General features: G+C 48.0%; 1 protein-coding gene across 9 annotated transcripts in view; it reads left to right on the top strand.

Moving 5' to 3' along the window:
• Window positions 1-9,462, top strand: part of TENM2 (teneurin transmembrane protein 2) — a 1,389,831-nt gene extending 1,380,369 nt beyond the window's left edge. For 7 of the 9 annotated variants that reach the window (XM_012505108.2, XM_030825352.1, XM_003268632.3 and 4 more), the window contains 2 exons: window positions 5,554-5,684; window positions 7,352-9,081. In XM_012505108.2, the coding sequence (XP_012360562.2) occupies window positions 5,554-5,684; window positions 7,352-8,113 (893 nt within the window). In that variant the 3' untranslated portion in view covers window positions 8,114-9,081. Of the gene's footprint in view, window positions 1-5,553; window positions 5,685-7,351 lie in introns of all 9 variants that reach the window. The other 2 variants (XM_030825348.1, XM_030825333.1) reach the window with 1 other exon arrangement.
• Window positions 9,463-13,458: the final 3,996 nt, after the last annotated feature.

Raw genomic sequence — 13,458 nt, 5'->3', positions numbered from 1 at the left:
AGACAGTGAGAGAGGCAGAGGATACGTTTAGGGAAAAGCCCGCTGGGCAGAGGGCCTACCAGCATAAAAGTGGTGAGATGAGTGCGCCCCTGGCATGTTCAAAGAACAGCACAGAGGCAAGAGCGAGGGAGCGCATGGGAGACGCAGTCAGAGAGGTCGTGGAGAGAGCCCTTCGAGGCCATTAGAAGGACTTTGGCTTTTTCAGTGAAAGACGTGGGGAGTCCCTGGGGTGCTCTGAACCTCTGAGGAACGTCATGGGCAGCTCCTGATTTTTTTTTTTTTTTTCCTGTGACCGAGTCTCACTCTGTTGCCAGGCTGGAGTGCAGTAGCATGATCTCGGCTCACTGCAACCTCTGCCTCCCGGGTTCAAGCGATTCTCCTGCCTCAGCCTCCCGAGTAGCTGGGATTACAGGCGCCCGCCACCAAGCCCAGCTAATTTTTGTATTTTTAGTAGAGACGGAGTTTCACCATGTTGGCCAGTCTGGTCTCGATCTCCTGACCTAATGATCCGCCTGCCTCAGCCTCCCAAAGCGTTGGAATTACAGGCGTGAGCCACTGCGCCCGGCCAGCTCCTGATTGAAAGGCTCACTCAGATTGCTGAGCTGATAAGGAATGGGGGGTGCTGATAAGGAACGTGGGGTGCAGAGCGGAAGCACGGAGGCCAGTTAGACATCCCTCCAGAGATGCTGAACCGAGTAGACGCAGTGGAAGTGGCGAGAGGAGACACATACGCAGGATCTATTGTGAAAGTAAAAGTAAAGGATTTAGCTGCATGACCCGGCAATTCCACACCTACGCATACACACAAGAAAACGGAAAACAGGCTTTCTACGCATACACACAAGAAAAAGGAAAACAGGCTTTCAAACAAAAATTTATACAGGAATGTTTATAGCAGCAGCATTCATAATAGTAAAAAAGTGGAAACAGGCCAGGTGCAGTGGCTCACGCCTGTAATCCCAGCACTTTGGGAGGCCGAGGCGGGCGGATCACAAGGTCAGGATATGGAGACCATCCTGGCTAACACAGTGAAACCACATCTCTACCAAAAATACAAAAAATTTGCCGGGTGTGGTGGTGGGCGCCTGTAATCTCAGCTACTCGGGAGGCTGAGGCAGGAGAATCACTTGAACCCAGGAGATAGAGGTTGCAGTGAGCCGAAATCGCGCCACTGCACTCCAGCCTGGGTGACAGAGCAAGGCTCAGTCTCAAAAAAAAAACCAAAAAGTGGAAACAACCCAAATATGTATCAACTGGTAAATGGATAAACAAAGCACACTGCATGCTCCAAAATGGACAAAACTTAGAACCTTAAAAACATTATGCTGAGTGAAAGAAGCCAGACACAAAAGGCCATGTATCATGGGATTCCATTCATGTCAAATGTCCAAAACAGGTAAACCCATACAGACAGCAGTTTGTGGGAGGGGTAATGCAGAGTGACTACTAATGGGTCTGAGGGGCTTTGCGGGGTGATGAAAATGTTCTGAAATTAGTAATGATGGTTGCATAACATTGTGAATGTACTGGAAACCACTGAATTGTGTACTTTCAAATGGTGAATTTTATAGGAATTTTACCTTTTTTTCTTAAGGGAAACGATTAGGCCAGGCACAGTGGCTCATACCTGTAATCCTAGCACTTTGGGAGGCCAACGTGGAGGGATCACTTGAGGTTAGGAGTTCGAGACCAGCCTGGTTTAACATGGCAAAACCCCGCCTCTACTAACAATAATACAAAAATGAGCAAGGCATGGTGGCGGGCACCTATAATCCCAGCTACTCAGGAGGTTGAGTTACAAGAATCGCTTGACCCTGGGAGGCCGAGGCTGTAGTGAGCTGAAATGATGCCACTGCCCTCCGGCCTGGGTGACAGAGTGAGACTCCGTATCAACAACAACAACAAAAAAAAAAGGAAACGATTTACTAATGGATTAGATGTGGGGAGTGGAAAAAAGAAAGGAGTCAAGGATGACAGCTGGAAGGATGGGGTTATTACCCAAGATGGAGAAGACTGTGGGTGGGGCAAGTTTGGAGGAAGAACAAGAGTTCAGTTTCGGACGTGTTAAATTTGAAATGTAATTAGCTATACAAGTTCAGCGTTCAGGAAGACGTCTATGCTGGAGGTACGAATTCTGGAGTCAGTATCTGCATGTAGATGGCATTTGGGGACCAAGCCTGGCTAAGATCACTGTGATTGTTGAGTGGAGATGGTTGGGAGAAGAAGCTCATGGACTGACTTGACTCTGGGGCATCTCGACATTAAGAGATCAGGGAGATGAGGTGGAACAAAAAACAGACAGCAGCTACTAATGTAGGAGAAGAAAAAAACAAGAGAATGTATTATCCAGGAAGCAAAGGAAAAAAAAAAGGCGGGAGAGTTCCGCTTGTCAAACACTCCTGATAGGTCAAGTAGGATGAGAACCAATAGCAACACTGGGCTTGGCAAATGGAGGTCACTCATGACCTTGACAAGAGTAGTTTCAGGGAAGTCACGGAGGCAAAAGCCTGATTCAAAGGAGAAGGGGAGAAGAATGAGAGACAATGAGAATAGAAAATTAGTTTGAGTTTGAGAAGTTTTTGCACAGGGGAATTAGAAATGGGTGGTCGGGGGCAAGAGGGGAATTTTTTTTTTTTTTTTTTTTTTGAGACGGAGTCTCGCTCTTTCACCCAGGCCAGACTGCAGTGGCGCGATCTCGGCTCCCTGCAAGCTCCGCCTCCCGGGTTCACGCCATTCTCCTGCCTCAGCCTCTCCGAGTAGCTGGGACTACAGGCGCCCGCCATTGCGCCCGGCTAAATTTTTTGTATTTTTTTTTTTTTTAGTTGAGACGGGGTTTCACCGTGTTAGCCAGGATGGTCTCGATCTCCTGACCTCGTGATCCGCCCGCCTCGGCCTCCCAAAGTGCTGGGATTACAGGCGTGAGCCACCGCGCCCGGCAAGAGGGGAAATTTTTTAAACATTTAGCAGCACGTCTATACGCTGATGGGGTTGATCCACTGGAAGAGAGAGCAAATCAATGATATGGAGTGAGAGAGAAAATTGCTGGAGTGATGTCCCTGAGTTGGCAAGAAAGAATGTGACCAAGTGCACAGGAGGAGGATTGAACTTGCACAGCTCATCTAGAGTGAGAGGAGAAAAGCCGGAAATATGAGTACAAGTGCTGGTAGCCATATCACCATCAGCACATGTGATGGGAGTTCAGGGAAATTGTCCCCTGGCTGCATCACTTATCTCAGAATAGGAGATGAGGTTAGCTACTGGGAGGAAGGAGAAGCAGGTATTGGGGATTTTTGGAGATGAGAAGGAGTAAAATTGTCCAGGAGGATGAGAGGACAGCTGAATGGAATAAAGGAACTTAGTAAGATCACCAGGCAGCAGGGAGGCATGCTTTCAATTCCTGCTGGGAAATGTAAAGTGACACGGGTCAGCATGGTTATGATTTTTTCCCCAGCCACATTCAGTTGCACAGGTGCAAACACGGAATAGGCAAAAACTTGAATGTAACCAACACTGTGATTTCACCAAGCAAGTGTGGTGAGGTGAGAAAGGGGGAAGGGATCCGAAAATACCACCAAGGGAATGATGCCAGTGACTGTCCTCTAGATAAGGAGAGAAGAAAAACCAGGAAGATGAGGGACGGACGGTGAAAGGAGCTTGGGATGGATTGGAGGTACTGGGGGTTGAGTGGGGGGAGATTAAAGGATTAAGGTTGTCCGGTTACAAGAAGGGGTAGGTGCGAAAACATTGAGGCAGTGGTCAGAGGGTGATATGCATGAAATTGAGATGATGGAGGGATGAAAATGATTGGGGATAACAAGGTCCAGTGAGTGGGGAAAAGACCATCAAAGGAGAGGAGATCAAGCAAACAAGAGGCCAGAATGTTGGAAGGAGCAACTACCTATATAATGAAATCACTAAGAATTAATTCAGGGAAAGAGATGGAGGGAATGACAGGGGAGCAGAAGCTAAAAGCTTTGAGAAATGCAAATGAGTGCTTCCTGCATTACAAACGCACTTGTACCTCCAGGTCCAGTGATTGTAGGTGAATAAGCAGGGAGACCAATGTTCTTGGCAGAGAGAGTTTCAGTAAGAGCAAAAAGGGAAAGGAACCATTAGAAAAGAGATTGAAGACATGAGGTGGCGGGGGTGGGGAGTGCGTGGCATCCGATGCAAATGTGAATTCCAGAGGGCCCAATGGAATTATTTGGGGAACTAGGGAAAGGTGAAGCTGGGGCAGGAAATGAAGGGATTGGAGGGTGTTGGGCATGATTTGGGGGGGTGCCCATTATAAACAGGGATAAGGAACATAAGGAGATTAGTCCTGCTGGACTCCAGGCCAGTGGTGTTGGTGAAGATGTAAGCGTTTCAAGGCACGGACATCCAGGACTCTCTATTGATCAGTGTGGAAGGAGTCTTTTTCTAAGGACCTCGACCATTCAGCAGAGGGCAGGACACTTGGGGCAGGTGGCATAATTCCCAATGCAAGGACTTGATGTTGACCTCTGGCAGGTGGTCTTACTCTGAGCAGCCAGTGCCCTCTCTTGGTTTCTCTTTAAAGAGTAGGAAGGCTGGGCTGGGCACGGTGGCTCATGCCTGTAATCCCAGCACTTTGGGAGGCCGAGGCGGGCAGATCACCTGAGGTCAGGAGTTCGAAACCAGCCTGACCAACGTGGAGAAACCCTGTCTCTACTAAAAAATACAAAATTAGCCAGGTGTGGTGGCACATGCCTGTAATCCCAGCTACTTGGGAGGCTGAGGCAGGAGAATTGCTTGAACCTGGGAGACGGAGGGTGCAGTGAGCTGAGACTGCGCCATTGCACTCCAGCCTGGGCAACAGAGCAAGACTCCATCTCAAAAAAAAAGAGAGTAGGAAGGCTGGAGAAAGCCTCTCATGGTCCAGAGGACTCTGCTTTCCATCTGTGTCCAGCTCTTGGAAACCCCTTTCCATAGTGAGCCAGCCTCAGTGCAGCGGCCCCAGTCCAAAAGGCCTGCACAGCAATAGGAAGCATCACTTATCCCTCCAGTCCATCCTGTATATCTAGCCTCTAAACACACTGCGTGGCCTGTGATAGATGCTCCCTTAAATACTTGCTAAATAAAGGAGTTGATATTTATTGAGCAGTTAATATGCCAGGCACTGTGAAAAGCCTTTTATGTGGATTTTCTCCTTTGATCTTCATAACAACCCAATGAGACTGACACAATTATTATCCCAATTCATATCTGAGGAATCTGACGCTCAGAGAGGGGCTGGAACTTGCCCAAGGTCACACAGTCAGGGGATTCGAAGCTAGATCTGTCTTACTTGAGCAAGGGTCTTCTTAATCATCACATGGTGGTTATCAAATGACCAAGTTTGGAAGGACATCTGCTTCCTAAAACCCATGTATGGAAGCCCTGGGTCTGGACTCAGGAGACAGTCACAAGCTCTTCCTCCCTCCCCTTTGGGCCCTACACCCAACCACCCATTTTATTTTGTTCTCTCTTTAAGCTCCGCTGCTGCTCTCTATCCATTGTGATTTCAGAAACCTTTATTTTTGTTTTCCACCATAGATGTGAAAAGCTGGCTTGTGATGTTTGGATTTCAGCTTAGCAACATCATTCCTGGCTTCCCAAGAGCTAAAATGTATTTCGTGCCTCCTCCCTATGAATTGTCAGAGAGTCAAGCAAGTGAGAATGGACAGGTAAGCGGAGGTTCCCGCCAAGAATCCAAATGATTGTCATCATTCCCTTTTGCAAACAGAACCTCATGGGAGCCAAGGGCATGTCAGTGCAGGAAAACATTGGAGCTGGGTATAAAAGGTGCAGGACACATTGAGACTTCCTAGGAAAGCGAATGTCAGTGCTGTCACCTGTCTGGCACAGCACATATTTCTTCCCAACTTCTATTAATGCCTTAATTGTGGTATCATTATCTGTTCAGTAGAATACCTTTGAGTCACTCCTTGATTAACAACAGCACAGAGAAATCTAGCAGCAACCTACCATCTGCACTGCCTATAAGATCATAACCCTTTCAGCTTTTATGGGACGTCATAAAACTGTGGTTTGCAGTTTCTGTCCCATTAAAGAACATTTTTATGCCCCACATAAAACCTCGGTGCTTTATGGCCAAACGTATACAGATTGAGTTTTCAGAACATAATTTGTGCTTGGGTCTTTCTGTGATGACCGAGGGGTGGTCAGTTTCCATCTGGGTGCAGCTGAGACCTCTGCTACAATCAGATGGGAGGGGTTCAGATAACCCCTGCTACAGAACCAGCGCTCAGCACTATCAAAGTCTGAAAGGTCTCAGCTGCTCTGAATAATTGTCCACATTGTGTAACTATAGAGAGGCAAGGAGGAGCTGCTGGGTAATTGAGAACAGCGTTCACTCAGTCCTGCCCCTTGGTGACCACTCAGTGGATGAATAGCCATCATTTCTCTCATTTATCTAAGTGTCGTTACCTCCCAAACGCAGCCTCTCCCATTATCCCAGCCTGTCCCCCAACCACCAATTGAGACAAGTTGTAATTTGCGAGTGGAGAACTCAAGGCCAAGGAGATAATGGTGATTTCATCCCCTGCAGAACCAGGGGGAGGATGCAAAACAACTGCCTCAAAGCTGGGGGATATTCCCTCTGGCCCTCAAAGCCTGAGTCTCTCAGCCTGCTATTTCTCAAATGTTCATATGCACACAGATTACCCAAGGCATCTTGTTCACACGTAGCCTCTGACTCAGTAGTTCTGGAGTGAGGCCTGAGATTCTGCTTTTTGAACAGGACAGGTCCCAGTGATTCCTCTGCTGCTGGCTATACTTTGAGTGGCAAGGTCTTAACCCAAGGAAGTTAATGAATATCCAAGTCATTGGCCTCCAGGAAATCTAGCTTACAGTGGTGGGGTTCAAGGCTGTTCAAATCACCATCCTGCCCTTTGCATCAGGATGTTCCTGGGTCTGAAGCGGGCAAGGCAGTTGCCAACCATCAGAGTGCAGAATGGGGCACTTCCCGAGTGGTGGCGTGACCTGGTAAGTGTGTAGGTCCGGGTGCCCATGCCAGCAAGGGGTGGACCTCCTTTACCATTTTTTTAGTTAGTGGCAATTGCAAGATGGACAGACCACACCATCAGAGCATTAGTAATCAAGCAGCCATCCATAGTTCAGAGCACTAGTAATCAACCAGCCATCCATATTTCAGAGCACTAGTAATCAACCAGCCATCCATAGTTCTAAAAGGTAGGACTGCATCAGCTCAGATCTGGATAGACCCAACACTAGTTCTTGCAGGAGAGTTCCAAGCCTTTCTCTTTGGACTCTTTTTGAGAGAGCTACCCAGCGCATCCTCTCAGCTTTCTCTGTTTTCTTATCCCCACAGCTCATTACAGGTGTCCAACAGACAACAGAGAGACATAACCAGGCCTTCATGGCTCTGGAAGGGCAGGTCATTACTAAAAAGCTCCACGCCAGCATCCGAGAGAAAGCAGGTCACTGGTTTGCCACCACCACGCCCATTATTGGCAAAGGCATCATGTTCGCCATCAAAGAAGGGCGGGTGACCACGGGCGTGTCCAGCATCGCCAGCGAAGATAGCCGCAAGGTGGCATCTGTGCTGAACAACGCCTACTACCTGGACAAGATGCACTACAGCATCGAGGGCAAGGACACCCACTACTTTGTGAAGATTGGCTCAGCCGATGGCGACCTGGTCACACTGGGCACCACCATTGGCCGCAAGGTGCTGGAGAGCGGGGTGAATGTGACCGTGTCGCAGCCCACGCTGCTGGTCAACGGCAGGACTCGAAGGTTCACGAACATTGAGTTCCAGTACTCCACACTACTGCTCAGCATCCGCTATGGCCTCACCCCCGACACCCTGGACGAAGAAAAGGCCCGCGTCCTAGACCAGGCGAGACAGAGGGCCCTGGGCACAGCCTGGGCCAAGGAGCAGCAGAAAGCCAGGGATGGGAGAGAGGGGAGCCGCCTGTGGACTGAGGGCGAGAAGCAGCAGCTTCTGAGCACCGGGCGCGTGCAAGGGTATGAGGGATATTACGTGCTTCCCGTGGAGCAATACCCAGAGCTTGCAGACAGTAGCAGCAACATCCAGTTTTTAAGACAGAATGAGATGGGAAAGAGGTAACAAAATAATCTGCTGCCATTCCTTGTCTGAATGGCTCAGCAGGAGTAACTGTTATCTCCTCTCCTAAGGAGATGAAGACCTAACAGGGGCACTGCGGCTGGGCTGCTTTAGGAGACCAAGTGGCAAGAAAGCTCACATTTTTTGAGTTCCAATGCTACTCTCCAAGCGAGAAGTCCCTCATCCTGAAGTAGACTAAAGCCCGGCTGAAAATTCCGAGGAAAACAAAACAAACGAATGAATGAGCAGAGACACACACAATGTTCCAAGTTCCCCTAAAATATGACCCACTTGTTCTGGGTCTACGCAGAAAAGAGACGCAAAGTGTCCAAAAGGAACAAAAGAACAAGAACGAATGAGCAAAGAAGAAAACAAACAAAAACAAAACAAACACACGGACCGATAAACAAAGAAACGAAGATGAGAAAGAAGGCCTCATATCCAATTACCTCACTCATTCACACGTGAGCGACACGCAGACATCCGCGAGGGCCAGCGTCACCAGACCAGCTGCGGGACAAACCACTCAGACTGCTTGTAGGACAAATACTTCCGACATTTTAGTTTAAGCAAATACAGGTGCATTTAAAACACGACTTTGGGGGTGATTTGTGTGTAGCGCCTGGGGAGGGGGGGATAAAAGAGGAGGAGTGAGCACTGGAAATACTTTTTAAAGAAAAAAAAAAACATGAGGGAATAAAAGAAATTCCTATCAAAAATCAAAGTGAAATAATACCATCCAGCACTTAACTCTCAGGTCCCAACTAAGTCTGGCCTGAGCTAATTTATTTGAGCGCAGAGTGTAAAATTTAATTCAAAATGGTGGCTATAATCACTACAGATAAATTTCATACTCTTTTGTCTTTGGAGATTCCATTGTGGACAGTAATACGCAGTTACAGGGTGTAGTCTGTTTAGATTCCGTAGTTCGTGGGTATCAGTTTCGGTAGAGGTGCAGCATCGTGACACTTTTGCTAACAGGTACCACTTCTGATCACCCTGTATATACATGAGCCGAAAGGCACAATCACTGTTTCAGATTTAAAATTATTAGTGTGTTTGTTTGGTCCAGAAACTGAGACAATCACATGACAGTCACCACGAGGACAGAAAATTTAAAAAATAAAAATAAAAACAAAAAAAATTTTAAAAATAAAAAAATAAAAAAAGTCTAATAAGAACTTTGGTACAGGAACTTTTTTGTAATATACATGTATGAATTGTTCATCGAGTTTTTATATTAATTTTAATTTGCTGCTAAGCAAAGACTAGGGACAGGCAAAGATAATTTATGGCAAAGTGTTTAAATTGTTTATACATAAATAAAGTCTCTAAAACTCCTGTGGACACTGGTCTTGTGTGGAAATGCTTTGAGATGAGAAAAAGGCAAGCGTTACTGGAGAAAAAGAGAAGCTGCCCAAACGTGTGGAGGCTGAGCTGGTATTTTGAACACCTGGAGGAGCTTTTTTCTTTTTTTTTTTTTTTTTTTTTTTTTTTTTTTTTTGGTGAGACAGAGTCTCACTCTGTTGCCCGGGCTGGAGTGCAATGGTGTGATCTCGGCTCACTGCAACCTCTGCCTCCTGGGTTCAAGCAATTCTCCTGACTCAGTCTCCTGAGTAGCTGGGATTACAGGCATGCACCACCACACCTGGCTAATTTTTGTATTTTAGTAGAGCCAGGGTTTCACCATGTTGGCCAGGCTGGTCTCGAACGCCCGACCTCAGGTGATCCACCCACCTCAATCTCCCAAAGTGCTGGGATTACAGGCGTGAGCCACGGCGCCCTGCCTGGAGGAGCTTTTGTTAGAGGTATCTTCATGCTCCCCAATTCTAGAGCTAACTCTGCCTGCATCTGCAGCCCTTTCTCTGCATGGAGCAGAGGTGGACAGTCTGCATGTGGTGTGGGTGGGCGGTGAGGACCCTCAGAGCCTGCCCAAGCATGGATGGATCCCTCTAGCCCTCCTGGGACATTCAGGCTCCTCCCTGCAACCACATTCTAGTTCTGAGAGATGCTGGCAGAAATTAAAGGGGAGCATTCACTACACTGGGAGACGTGTGCACGCGTGTGTGTGTGTATGCTTTCATATTTCTTTCCAGACTACATCAACTTACCCCAAATCTTGCCTATTTGGGACAACCCAATAAGAAAAGCACGGCTGGTTTGGATAACTTTTGTTTTACATCACTCCTAAAGTTAGAATAATACTATCATTAATTGCTAACATTTATTGGTGCTTATTTGGTGCCCAGCATAGTGCTAAGGGCTCTGCATGCAATATTTTAGTTCGTCCTCACGTTTCATTCATTCAATGACATTTTCTTGAGAGCTTCCCTCATGCCAGGGGGAAGCTCTGGGCTAAGTTCTGGGTAAGAGAGGTGAGTAGACACCTATGGGCCCTTGCCTCGTGAAACTATGGGCAGGAGTGGACAGACAGTAGGAAAAGCATGGCATCAAGAAGTGAAAATGGGCTGGGGGTGGTGGCCCATGCCTGTAATCCCAGCACTTTGGGATGCCAAGGCAGGAGGATCACTTGAGGTCAGGAGTTCAGGACCAGCCTGGTCAACATGGCAAAACCCCATCTCTACTAAAAATACAAAAATTAGCCGGGCATGGTGGCACATGCCTATAATCCCAGCTAATCAGGAGGCTGAGGCAGGAGAGTTGCTTGAACCTGGGAGGCGAAGGTTGTAGGTAGCCGAGATCGTGCCACTGTACTCCAGCCTGGGCAACAAGGGTGAAACGCCGTCTCAAAAAAAAAAAAAAAAAAAGACACAGAAAGTGGGTGGTTAGGACCGAGCACAGGAGAGGCCGGCAGGGTTCACAAGACACAGTTAGAGGTTCGATTTTTTTTTTTTTTTTTAACTTGAAAAGCAACAGAAAGTTGTGAGTTTTGATTGCATAAAAAGAGCTGTGGCTGCAGTGTGGAGGACAGGGAGGGGAAGCTGATGTGGTCACCTAGGTGAGATGAAGGAGGAGGCCAAGGAAGCCGTCAACCTAAGCTAAAGCTAGTTTTTTAAAAACTGACTGGATGCATGCCCCGGACAAGCTCCTAGGTGAGAAATCTGAGGCCACCATCACCCAGCGGGTAAGTGGTGGAATCAGATTCAAGCCCAGCTGTGGCCAATTCCAAATCCTCTCCAGGAAGTCTAAGGCCTCCTGAGGGCCCATCACCCACAGGTGGAAGGAAAGAAAGAGAGAGGCGGGGCTGGCCTGCTTGAACCCAGGTACCGGGCTTCACAAGCTCTCCTAGCGTCACTAGCAGAGCCAGTGATGACTTAGTAAAGCAAGCAGGCAAAGAAAATGGCCCAGAGCACTTCCCTATGGAAGCACATGTGAACAGCCGCATCTCCCCAGGGCTGTGAGTTTGGGCCGTTTCCCTTCAGGAGGAGGATGGGAAGCAGGAGACAGCTTCTCTGTCTTTAGGCTGCTTGGGCCCAGTTGCTGCCTGCCTTGTTTAATCTGGCTGGTGGCAGGAGTACTTGGAGAAATCTCACAGAACAGCTTCCAGTGGGTCATGAGGACCGCTCAAATCTTGGTTTGGTGGGAGTTTCTTGTGGACCGGCCACTGTGTTTTATCCTCCTGCAGTAGATGCAGCCAGCAGGGCCCACCAGGACAGGGAGTTCACGCCAGGCCAGAAGCAGGGGGATCTCACTCGGCCTGTGGCTTCTCTGCCCCATCCTGCCTCTTGGGTAGACCCAAAGGGTGGGCAAAGAGTGTGTCACAAAGGGAACCACATGTCACCAGAATGCCACCCAGGCCTGAAACTCTCCTCTTTTAGTTTAACCATCTTTCAATTATCCATGGGTTTTCTGCTACACCTAGGCCAGGCTCTTCTAACACACTACACAAACACATATTAAGGGAGAAGGAAACAGGCTTGGGGCAGAAATCCTTTCCCGCCTTTCCTTGGGCCAGTCCTAGCATGACCAGGACAGACTGATACAGAATTCTGCAAAGGCGGGCCGGGCGCAGTGGCTCATGCCTGTAATTCCAGCACTTTGGGAGGCCGAGGCAGGCGGATAACAAGGTCAGGAGATCGAGACCATCCTGGCTAACATGGTGAAACCCCATCTCTACTAAAAATACAAAAAATTAGCCGGGCGTGGTGGCGGGCACCTGTAGTCCCAGCTACTCCAGTGGCTGAGACAGGAGAATGGCGTGAACCCGGGAGGCGGAGCTTGCAATCAGCCGAGATTGCGCCACCGCTCTCCAGCCTGGGCGACACAGTGAGACTCCATCTCAAAAAAAAAAAAAAGAATTCTGGAAAGGTGGTACAGCCTATGGGTTAGTGAAGATCCTGCACTCTGAAGTCAGACCACCTAGGAACCAGTCCTGACTCTACCACTCACTAAATGAACATGGGAACTTGGGAAGGTTACAAGTGCTAATTAAGGTAAATATATGCTGTGTTAAGAGAGAAACTCAAGTTAGCAGAAGAAAAGTTTCTCACTTATATAATAGTCCATCATGGGTCAGGGATGAGGATGGCTGCTTTGATGATTAAATGAGATATTGCCTGTATCATAGATGTGTGGTACTCAATAAATGTTCTTTTTTTGTTGTTTTTTTGAAACGGAATCTCACTCTTATTCCCCAGGCTGGAGTGCAATGGCGTAGTCTCGGCTCACTGCAACCTCCACCTCACGGTTTCAAGCAATTCTCCTGCCTCAGCCTCCCAAGTAGCTGGGACCACAGGAGCCTGCCCCCATGCCCGGCTAATTTTTTGTATTTTTAGTAGAGACAACATTTCACCATGTTGGCCAGGCTGGTCTCGAACCCCTAACCTCAAGTGATCCGCCCACCTCGGCCTCCCAAAGTGCTGGGATTACAGGCGTGAGCCACCGTGCCCAACCTCATTTTTATTATTTTAAAAACTTTCTTCCAAACACTGATTTTTCTAAGAGTAGAAATTGAGGCATAACAATTTTCACAGGGGGAGAGATTTGTATGTGGGGGCTGGGGAGATGGAGAAAGATCTTCCCTCAAATCTCATGTCCTCAAGAGCAATCTCTGCTTCTCCCCTCTCCTGGGCCTGGGTAACTTGAACAAGTACTTTCAGTGTGTGGACCTTCTTCATGGCTTCAAGGGCTTTTCAGAAAGGGTGACATCTGGAAAGTTGAGGGTCTCAGCCATGTGAAAAATAGCCACGTGAACGAAGGACATCTGTTCAGGCACTCTACTTTCAGAGTCACCAAGCACAATTTTGTCCCTGGCACTGTCAGAAGCTGGGAAGACAAAGATAAATAAAACATGGTCTAAAGTGTGAGACAAACTCACAAGCCAATCAATCACTACAGCACAGTAGGCTCAGGGCTGGCACACAAGTGATGAGCAAACACGTGGTGTC

The sequence above is a fragment of the Nomascus leucogenys genome, chromosome 2 (assembly GCF_006542625.1).
Source record: "Nomascus leucogenys isolate Asia chromosome 2, Asia_NLE_v1, whole genome shotgun sequence".
NCBI lineage: Eukaryota > Metazoa > Chordata > Mammalia > Primates > Hylobatidae > Nomascus > Nomascus leucogenys.
Note: the sequence above shows the minus strand (reverse complement) of the source record. Positions and strands in the feature narration are given on the sequence as shown.